The sequence below is a fragment of the Aegilops tauschii genome, chromosome 1, assembly GCF_002575655.3.
Source record: "Aegilops tauschii subsp. strangulata cultivar AL8/78 chromosome 1, Aet v6.0, whole genome shotgun sequence".
In the NCBI taxonomy this organism is placed as follows: Eukaryota; Viridiplantae; Streptophyta; class Magnoliopsida; order Poales; family Poaceae; genus Aegilops; species Aegilops tauschii.
In genome coordinates, this window is record NC_053035.3 from 44,361,215 (window position 1) to 44,372,061 (window position 10,847).

At 47.0% G+C, this 10,847-nt stretch overlaps 1 protein-coding gene and 1 non-coding gene across 2 annotated transcripts; both read left to right on the forward strand.

Moving 5' to 3' along the window:
- The first annotated feature begins 1,803 nt into the window (after positions 1-1,803).
- On the forward strand, positions 1,804-1,909 carry LOC120973108 (small nucleolar RNA snoR113). The gene has a single exon (XR_005767226.1). It is a non-coding gene; the product is annotated as a small nucleolar RNA snoR113 (small nucleolar RNA).
- Positions 1,910-2,471: 562 nt separating this feature from the next.
- Positions 2,472-5,148, forward strand: LOC109766949 (uncharacterized). Its single transcript, XM_020325701.4, has 3 exons — positions 2,472-3,319; positions 3,575-3,727; positions 4,108-5,148. Exons 1-3 carry the CDS (start codon positions 3,245-3,247, stop codon positions 4,411-4,413), a joined length of 534 nt encoding a protein of 177 aa, XP_020181290.1. The 5' UTR covers positions 2,472-3,244; the 3' UTR covers positions 4,414-5,148.
- The last annotated feature ends 5,699 nt before the right edge of the window (positions 5,149-10,847 follow it).

Here is a 10,847-nt window from a genome sequence, read left to right on the forward strand (position 1 = left end):
GTTGTCTGCACTCCTATCCAGGTATAGGCGTCTAAAGCAATCTTTCTTCTCTTTAATCGCCTTTTGGACATCATCATTCCACCACCAGGTATCTTTATCTTCGCTTCTCCTTCCCCTGGACACTCCAAACTCCTCCGAGGCCACCTTACGAATGCAAGTCGCCATCTTCATCCACACATTATCCGCATCCCCTCCTTCCTCCCAAGGGCCCTCCTTAATGACCCTCTCCTTGAACACCTGAGCTAGCTCCCCCTTGAGCTTCCACCACTTCGTTCTAGCGACTTTGGCACGCTTATCCCGCTGGACACGAATCCGAAAGCGGAAGTCAACAACCACCAGCTTATGCTGGGGTACAACACTCTCTCCAGGTATCACCTTACAGTCTAGGCACGCACGCCTATCTTCTCTTCTCGAGAGGATAAAATCAATCTGGCTAGAGTGTTGGCCACTACTAAAAGTCACCAGATGTGATTCTCTCTTTCTAAAGAGGGTGTTAGCTACAATCATGTTGTAGGCTAGAGCAAAGCTTAAGACATCTTCTCCTTCTTGATTCCGGATGCCATAGCCAAAGCCCCCATGCGCCCCTTCAAAACCTGTGTTAGATGTACCCACGTGGCCATTGAGGTCTCCTCCTATGAAGAGCTTCTCACCAATCGGTACACTCCTAACCATGTCTTCCAAGCCTTCCCAGAACTCCCTCTTGGTGTTCTCATTGTGGCCTACTTGCGGGGCATACGCGCTGATAACATTGAGAACCAAGTCCTCAACTACCAGCTTGACCAGGATAATCTGGTCCCCACGTCTCTTGACGTCTACCACTCCATACTTGAGGCTCTTGTTGATCAAGATGCCTACGCCATTTCTGTTTGCAGCCGTCCCCGCGTACCACAGCTTGAAGCCGGTATCCTCCACCTCCTTCGCCTTCTATCCTCTCCATTTGGTTTCTTGGACGCAAAGGATATCAACACCCCTCCTCACCGCTGCAGCAACTAGCTCCCGAAGCTTCCCTGTCAGAGACCCTACGTTCCAGCTACCTAAGCGAATCCTCCTAGGCTCGGCTAGCTTCCTTACCCTTCGCACTCGTCTAGTCAAATGCGAAGACCCTTGCTCATTTTCCACTACATCCGGGCGCCGATGTATCGCGCCACTAAGGATGCGACGACCCGATCCTCGCTCACTTGCCACCGTATCCGGATCAAGATACGGCGCGCCACTTGGGGGTGACGGCCCGGCCCTTGCCCATTTTCCACCACACCCGGGTTCCGATGTGGCGCGTCGCTGAGAGGGTTACGCCCCAACGAAAATCTTTTGGGTTTCATCTCCATAAGAGTGGCTGAGTTTTTACGTTGGCTCGCCAAGCCTATCACAACCCTCCTCCTTTATCCGGGCTTGGGACCGGCTATGTTGAGACAACATAGGCGGAGTTAAAAACCACACAAGAAAAAGAACAAAAAATAATCAGCAACCAGTGAACGAACGCGAAAAATACCAGAGCCAGTGAACGAATGGGCAGCACATATCGGCGCTGGAACGCCGGCCCACCCCCATCGGGCTGCGGGGCGAAGGCCAGCACATATCGGCCCTGGCCCTGGAACGTCGGCCCAGTAGGCGAACGCGAGCCGAGCTGCTCTATATATAAGCTAGGGCTCCCAGCTCCCCTCCCCTCCTCCTCCTCTGTTCTAGATATCGCGTTGCGGCGCCGCCGCCATCCCGATTTCTTCCCTGGTTTCGATTCGACTGCGTTCTTGGTTTTGATTCTTTTTTCTTCTCTGTTTGATCGTGTTGTTGTCTCTTGGTGATTTGCGGCAGTGAGGAGAAATTGAAAGGCCGGTCTTACGGCTGCCTCCCGTCCCGGGACGGTAGTAGCGTGATGTGATTTCATTCGGCGAAAGGTTTTACTCTGAGCCGCCGTCGTTTTTTACCCTAGCAGATCCCAAAGCTTTGATGGTTCTTCTCCTTTCTTTCCTTCTCTTCCATGGCTGCCTGTTCTCTCTTCTTGCTGCTGCCATGGTGTTTTGCTGTGCGAGCTTCGGAACGTTATTGCTGCAGCTGATTGTTTTTACTTTACTGCACAGCAATAATAATAGAAACAATGGAAAATATGATTGCGTGATGATGACACCGTTTAGATCCTTGGTGAAACATGTAACTTCTTGAGCCGGCTGAGTATATCTTCCTTTCACTGATGAACAGTTTAGATTCCGCAGGGCAGTCGAACTGGCATGTAGATCCACGAATATATCTTGCCAGTCGATTTCCATGCATAAGAAATTTGGCATGCATAAACAAGGGAATGTGACTTGTAGAATCCATCAGTCAAGTGATTCCAATAACTTAACACAATTGTCTGATACCGACGAAAATCAGGCAAGCAATTTCTGAAACTGCAACGCTACAAGTTGAGCACAGAGAGAAGGACAGTAGCTGTGAAAACCGGCGCCAAAGCAGAGGTTGCCGCAGCCGGCAGTGCCACAGTACCGCCGTTCTTGGTGTTGTGCGGCCCTGTGTCTGCGGCGCCACCACCGGTGTTCCTACCGCTGCCCTCTCCAGAGCCGCCTGCCATGCGCCCGACCTTCCTGGGAGTCTGTATCCTCTCCCCTTGGGTTTCTGCAAAGTGAAAGGCGGCAATTCATGGAATACTTTTGTAAGAGATTTTGCTTCATGACAATCAAGAAATTAGAGAGCAAAGAGGAGATGGATGCACACAAAATACCAACCATGTTGATGAGGCCTCAGATGATGATGAGCTGCATCCTTCTCGGCCATGGCGCTTCTCGCCGCTGCTGCACACCATACGCCATGGGAAGCAAAGGTGAGGAGGAGGACGAGAGCGAGAGTGCCTTTCCTCATCTTGGGGATGGAGTAAATAGCAAAAAACTACCACTTTTCATGCTAGGGTTTCAAAAAACCATCACTTTTTTTGTTTGTGACTGATACCTACCATTTTTCTCGTCGGTTGTCTCAAAAAACCCAAATTGCCTGGTTCTAGCGTTTAAAACCGTTTTCTAACGGTCTGGGCCCGCCTGTCAGGTCACGTCAGCGCCGTGCGTGACGGCGAGCCCGTTAACGGCCGTTACTCGGACCGACCGGTGCGGTCGGACCGCACCCGCTCGCTCGCTCATTAAGTCGTCTCCCTCCCTCTCACTCTGCTCCCCTGCCCGCACTCATTCTCATTCTCACTCTCCTCTCCTCTCTGCTCTTTGACGCCGGCGGCGACTTGCGCTGTGGAAGCTCCACCGCCGCCATGCCTTCCTGGAATGACGGGGATACGAGCTCAGAGGATGAGTGCGACATCACAAGCATGGACATGGCCCTTTGGGTAAGTTTTTCGATCTGCTGAGCTAGGGTTAGGGTTCATGTAGGAGCTAGATTAGGTTAGGGTTCATCTTGGTGAGCTAGGGTAAGCTTTGCTTACTGTTATTTAGTAGGCAGGTTTATGGTTGCTGTTTTAGCTATGTTTATGTATGCTTGAAAACTAGGGTTGGGGTTAGGGTTCTTGCTGGATTGGGGAATTAATTTGCGATCTATGTCTGGTTCTATGAGCTAAGGTGAATTTGGTGATGTGTTCATGCAGGAGACCCCTGACACCACCGTGGAGCCTCTGTTATGTGGCCAGCTGGAGCTTTCTGAACCCACCTGCATGATGCACCACATGAGGCCAATTAAGTGTGTGGCATTTGAAGGAACCTTAACTGGAAAGCGTTTCTATGGTTGTGCAGTGCAGCAGGTATAGTACCTTAATTGGAATCATTTTCTTCTGAACCACACATGTATTTACAAGGATGACAAGTTGCTGTTCGGAACCCATACAGTATTATGTTGACAAGTTGCTCTTCTGAACCTACACTGTATTTTTTAGGATGAACTGCAATATGCCTTGTATTAAGGTATTGAGGGATATGGTTACTATCAAAAATGCTTATGTATAGGAAGCATATTTCTGTGAATGTACTTGTACAAGCAAGTTGGGTTTCAGTTATAACTTGAGTTATATTAAACAACATATTCAGTTTACCTAAGCCCCACCTTCAATTTCTTAGTCTGATATGCTTTGTTGTTATGAAATTGAGTGCACTTAGTGATGTATATTTCAATTTCCAAATGCAGAGTGAAGGTGTTAACTGTGGTGTTACTGAGTGGGTTGACAAGCCCTGGCCTCCAATTCTTCAGAATTGCTTGTCCAGGTTGTGGGACATGTACCATGAACATAATTGTGGCAGGGTAGTTGATAAGCAGAAGTATGAGAAGCATTTGGCCAAGCTTAAGACTGAAAATGACAAGCTGTGCATTGAGTACACAAAGCTTGTCCAAGATGTATCCAAGATGTTTGATTGGCAGGATGGTAGGGCAGACCACATGGATTACCAGAAGGCAGTTGAGGAGGAAGAATTTGAGAAGAGGAAGAAAGAGTAGAAGAGAGTGCTAGGTTGGAGGTTCAGATGGAGAAGCTCAAACTTGCCAAGGAACAGAGGTGCATTTTACAGAGTCAAGCTGACATTATCAAGAACACCAGGAAGGCAATGAAGGAGGTTGAACAGGAGAGAGATTTGCTTAAGATAGAGAAGGCCAAGCTTGAGCATGTGGTGAATGAGCTGCTGAATGATGGGCATGCAAGCAAGGAGAAACTTGAGAAAATCAAGGCCATCCTTGATTCATGAAGTGTGTTCTGCAGTTGTTGAAGTACATCCAAGGCCTTTATAAGTATGTGGCCTAACAATCTGATGTGAAGATATGGGGTGTACATTTTGGGGAATGTGAAGCTAATCTAGTCTATGTTAGAACCTTTAATGCTAAGTTATGAACTATGTTGTAATGAATGTTCTTCCTGTATTTGAACCTCTTATGCTATGTTATGGAGTCAGTGATAAGCACTGCTGGATTATGCTATGTGTTTTTTATCTTTATAAGATAGTTGAAGTGTGTTTATTAGTGCTTTGTACCTGGGCTTTGTGGCCCAGTTATGTTTACAAACCTAGGCCTACTAACTCTAGATGCCTCTCCACTGCTCATAAATAGCCTCCTCCACCCACCCTCCTCCCTGTCCAGAACCCAGTTGCCACACCCCACCTCTAGAAACCCTAGATGGATCCAGAGCTTGGGGAGGTGACAGATGAGGAAGAGGAGGCAGTGCGGGCAGTGGATGTGAGGAGGCAAAGGGCTCGCCGTGCGGTGCCCATGCCATCAGTTTGGGAGCTGGAGTGGGAGCTGGAGTTCAAGAGGAGGCTGGCAGAGAAGATCTTGGAGAAGTGCAACCCAGATGAGTTCACCGTTCTTGTCCCTGGCGGCAGGCGCAAGAGCTCAGGGAAGATCATCAGGTGGGCTAGGGCACAGGCTGTACTCGCTCCTCACCCTTCTACCAGAGCAAAGTGGCGTCATTTCTTCGATCGTTACGATTGAGAGTTGTTGCTAGTAGTTTTTTTAAGTATGAATGAGAGTCTGAGCTATGTATCCCTTCCATTTCTGTACAACTCTTTGTATGAAAGAATGTTTGGATGGTGGAATCTATGAATGTTTGAATAAATGAATCAATGTTTTGTTGGGAATCGTAGCATAATTTTAAAATTTTCCTACGCTCACCAAGATGCATCTATGGAGTCTACTAGCAACGAGGGGAAAGGAGTGGATCTACATACCCTTGTAGATCGCGAGCGGAAGCGTTCCAATGAACGTGGATGACGGAGTCGTACTCGCCGTGATCCAAATCACCGATGACCGAGTGCCGAACGTACGGCACCTCCGCGTTCAACACACGTACGGTGCAGCGACGTCTCCTCCTTCTTGATCCAGCAAGGGGGGAGGAGAGGTTGATGGAGATCCAACAGCACGACGGCGTGGTGGTGGATGTAGCGGTTCTCCGGCAGGGCTTCGCCGAGCTTCTGCGAGAGAGAGAGAGAGGTGTTGCAGGGGAGGAGGGAGGCGCCAAAGGCTGTTGTCTGCTGCCCTCCCTCCCCCCCTTTTATATAGGCCCCTGGGGGGTGCGCCAGCCCTAGGAGATGGGATCTCCAAGGGGGGGCGGCGGCCAAGGGGGGAAGGGGTTGCCTTGCCCCCCAAGGCAAGGGGGAAACTCCCCCCCTAGGGTTTCCAACCCTAGGCGCAGGGGGGCGCCCCAGCCCACTAGGGGCTGGTTCCCCTCCACTTTCAGCCCACGGGGCCCTCCGGGACAGGTGGCCCCACCCGGTGGACCCCCGGGACCCTTCCGGTGGTCCCGGTACAATACCGATAACCCCCGAAACTTTCCCGGTGGCCGAAACTGGACTTCCTATATATAATTCTTCACCTCCGGACCATTCCGGAACCTCTCGTGACGTCCAGGATCTCATCCGGGACTCCGAACAACTTTCGGGTTTCCGCATACATATATCTCTACAACCCTAGCGTCACCGGACCTTAAGTGTGTAGACCCTACGGGTTCGGGAGACATGCAGACATGACCGAGACGCCTCTCCGGTCAATAACCAACAGCGGGATCTGGATACCCATGTTGGCTCCCACATGTTCCACGATGATATCATCGGGTGAACCACGGTGTCGAGGATTCAATCAATCCGTATGCAATTCCCTTTGTCAAACGGTATGTTACTTGCCCGAGATTCGATCGTCGGTATCCCAATACCTTGTTCAATCTCGTTACCGGCAAGTCTCTTTACTCGTACCGCAATGCATGATCCCGTGACTAACGCCTTAGTCACATTGAGCTCATTATGATGATGCATTACCGAGTGGGCCCAGAGATACCTCTCCGTCACACGGAGTGACAAATCCCAGTCTCGATCCGTGCCAACCCAACAGACACTTTCGGAGATACCCGTAATGCACCTTTATAGTCACCCAGTTACGTTGTGACGTTTGGCACACCCAAAGCACTCCTACGGTATCCGGGAGTTGCACGATCTCATGGTCTAAGGAAAAGATACTTGACATTGGAAAAGCTCTAGCAAACGAAACTACACGATCTTTTATGCTATGCTTAAATTGGGTCTTGTCCATCACATCATTCTCCTAATGATGTGATCCCGTTATCAGTGACATCCAATGTCCATAGTCAGGAAATCATGACTATCTGTTGATCAACGAGCTAGTCAACTAGAGGCTTACTAGGGACAGGTTGTGGTCTATGTATTCACACATGTATTACGATTTCCGGACAATACACTTATAGCATGAATAATAGACTATTATCATGAACACAGAAATATAATAATAACCATTTATTATTGCCTCTAGGGCATATTTCCAACATGTTTGCATCAGTGTTGTCTGAATCTACCCAGAAGTCACAAACACTCAGGTTTCATAATGCAACCACTTAGGTTTCAGCAAGCAAATACATAGGTTTCATAAATGCAAACAGTCAGGTTTCAGGAAGCAAATACATAGGTTTCATAATGCTAACACTCAAGTTTCAGCAAGCAAATACATAGGTTTAAGAATGCAAACACTTAGGTTTCAGCACTCATACAACAAGACAGCTTTCTCAAATGTTGGAATCTTCAGTAGTTACCACTAGCAGTGAAATATGCCTTCCACTTTCCAGTTGGCTTCCTAATCCTCTTGTACCCAATCTCCATCTTAGAGTTGGCAGCTTGCCTTGGAGCATTGAAAACTGTGTACCCTCTGCTAGTTGTTGATGCTCTGGTGTTCTTTGCTGGAGAAGCAATGGATGACCTTGTGTTCTTGGCTGGTGAAGATGTGCTAGGAGCCCTTGTCTTCTTGGTTGCTTTGGTCTTCTTGGCAGGTGCTAATGTGGCAGGTGCTGGAGTAGCAGAAGCAGCTCCCTTGTTCCTCTTTGCTGGTCCTGGAGTAGCTGTGGCTGTTGCAGGCCTCTTCCTAGCTATGGCTGGTGCTGATGGTGGTGGTGGGGGTGGGGGTGGGGGTGCAACCACACCTATAGTAGCTCTGGTAGATGAAGAGTAGTCTGACCTATTCTCCTGCACATTTAACAAAGCAAATTATAATTAAACCACCTAGCCTATGAAACAGAAGTTTCTTTATCAATAAGTATACCTGGTGATTATTCTTTCTCATCTGCAGTTTTGGTTTCAGTGGAACACCACATGTGGTATATCTGTGACCTTGCATATTGCAATTGCTATAGGTCACTGTCCCAATTCTTGATGTATTCTTCTTGGCAGGCACCTCAAAATGTCCTTTCCTCCTAGCTGTCTGCTTTTTACCCTTCTTTTCTTTGAATACTGGAGGAGATATGTCATCCCCCATGGTGTGTGGCCAACAATCAGGGCCTGGAACAGGGTATATAATATGCTTGTAGGTTTCATAGTAGAGGGGCTTCTTGAAGAACTCATGGACAAAATCTTCAGGGTGTAGCTTCACCTTCTGCATTGCTACTATAGCATGACTACATGGAACAACTGTCATATCCCACCTCCTGCAGTCACAAGTGTAGTTGTTTAGGTTTACACAGTAGGTCTTTTCTGAACTACTTGTAACTTGCCAAATGCCTGGTCCAGCCATATATGCATCACAATATTTTGCCCACTTCTTGGCCTCCTCCAATATCTCAGAGTATGTGGGTGTGATATCCCACCTACATGTCTCTGTCTTCTCCCTAATCTTCTGAAACTTGATCATGAGTTTTGTCCTCATTCCTTCAAGCATTGTCCTTATGGGCTTGTTCCTAACATCCAAAATCATCCTGTTGAAAACTTCACTAAGATTGTTTACAACAAGGTCTGTCTTGCATATAGTATCTATTCTATGCCTGGCCCAAGTATGGACTGGTATGTTGGACAACCACTTCCATGCCTCCTCACCCTCTTTCTTCAATGCTTCCATGCCCAGATCATGCCCATGCTTAGTGAAAGAATATGCAGCCTGGTCTAGATGTTTTTTCAATTCATCCCCTCTAAACCCAGCTGATAGGAAATTGGCATATATGTGTCTTAAAACAAAATCTTTGAGGGGAATCAGGAAATACATCCTCTATTGCATTGAGCAGACCATGTTCATTGATTTTGTATTAATAACTAGTGAAGTAAGTAGAGAAGGCATTACATAGTGCAAGGAAAAGCAGTACATAGTGCAAGGAAAAGCAGTACATTGTGCAAGGAAAAGCAGCTAAATCATGAAGAGTAGTTGTACCTTTTGCCTGTCTGACATAATTGTGTAGGGCCCAAACTTGTTGCCACTACCAATTACTGTCCTTAATTGTGTAAGAAACCAAGTCCAACTATCTGTTTCCTCCTTGTCAACAACACCAAATGCAATAGGGAAGATGTTGTTGTTGCCATCCCTCCCTGTTGCTGCCAGGATTTGCTGCCCAGTGCTTAGTTTGATGAAGCATCCATCAAGACCTGCATTTTAAGCCATTAGTAAGCAGCAACTGTTATGCAATCCCTATTAAAGCACTATACAGACTAGATTTACCTATGAAAGGCCTACAACCATTTAGGAACCCCTCCTTACAAGCAAACAGACAGTAAAACATGTAATGAAACCTTGGGGTAGGTGCTGGGTGGAGTTCAAATTCCTTTGTTGTCACAACACACCTACTACCAGGGTTTGTGTCCAAAACACACTGCAGATAGTCTCTTAACCTGTAGTATTGTGTCTTGTGATCCCCTTGCACAACATCAACTGCTTTCCTCCTTGCCCTGTAGGCCAAACTTTTTGGAACATGTACTCCAAATTTCTTTTTTGTATAACTCAGTATAGTCTCAACACCTGCACCAGGATTGGATCTTATAGTATCCTCAACAGCCTTTGCAACCCACTTCATGGTAACCTTTGTGTTCTCTCCACTTGCTCCACAGGTGTGATCAAGATTCATCTTCTTGATGCTAAAGGTTGACTCATGGGCAATCTTAGAAGCAGTAATATAAAACTCACAACCATGCTTTCTATCTGAGCACCAGGCTATGATCCTACTTGGATCATTCCTATGGTACTCAAAGTTCCTAAGTGTCCTAACATGGTAGTTTTTCAATGCTTCTCTGAACTCTACCACATTCAGAAAGCACAAATAAATCCTAAACTGTTCATGTGCATCAGGCCTAGAGGAATCATACCATATTCTCTCCTTCTTCTTCTTCTTCTTCTTCTTCTTCTTCTTCAATTTTCTCTTCCTGCCACAAGGCAACCTAGGTGCATCTTCTTCTTCATCAGAAATGCCTTCATCACCTGGAAAGCAGAACTCATCAGCTTCTGGCACGAAATCTTCAAACTTTATGTGATATGGCTCACTGTGTGATCTGCTTGTTGGGCCTTGTTTCCTCACATGTATCAATTTCCGTGCCACAGTTTTCACATGATCTGAAGCTTCTTCTTCATCATCTTCTTCAAAACCATTTGGCTCCTGCCAAAACTCTGAGGGTTCAGAAGCAGCCCCAAAATAATGCTCAGCCATCTCTTCCTCTTCCCTGTAGTGCTGACTTGTTCCTTCACCACCTTCATCTTCTCCCCTAGCCCAAGACTTGTATGAAATCTTCTTCCCTCTGTAATCACCCCTGAAAAACTCAAAATCTTAAGAGGATTTGTCCAACTCATCTTCATCTTGATCTTCTGCTTCAATGCCTTCAATTTCCACTGCCTCTTTTCCCTTGTTGAAATTACAGCTCTGCTATGTGTTAAGATATGGATCAACATGCACAACTGGAGGCTGTGAAGAATTTGAGACAGGGAAAAGGACACCTTCTTAGGAAACACTATAAACAATGGGATCACCAACTTGACTCATTGGAATCTGCTCTTCAAGCAAGGTGTGGTCCATGTTTGCATCTGCTGGATTTGGGTCACTAGCCTCTCTCACTGTTATGTTCAATACTTTTTTCTCAGCAAACAAATCTAGCATCTCCTCCACCTTCTCATCACTGTCCAAAACCTCAATCCCC

Coding starts and splice junctions, on each gene's coding strand:
- LOC109766949 (XM_020325701.4), top strand. CDS start 3,245: ATGCCTTCCTGGAATGACGGGGATACGAGCTCAGAGGATGAGTGCGAC. Junction 3,320..3,574: donor GCATGGACATGGCCCTTTGG/GTAAGTTTTTCG, acceptor GTGTTCATGCAG/GAGACCCCTGACACCACCGT. Junction 3,728..4,107: donor ATGGTTGTGCAGTGCAGCAG/GTATAGTACCTT, acceptor TTCCAAATGCAG/AGTGAAGGTGTTAACTGTGG.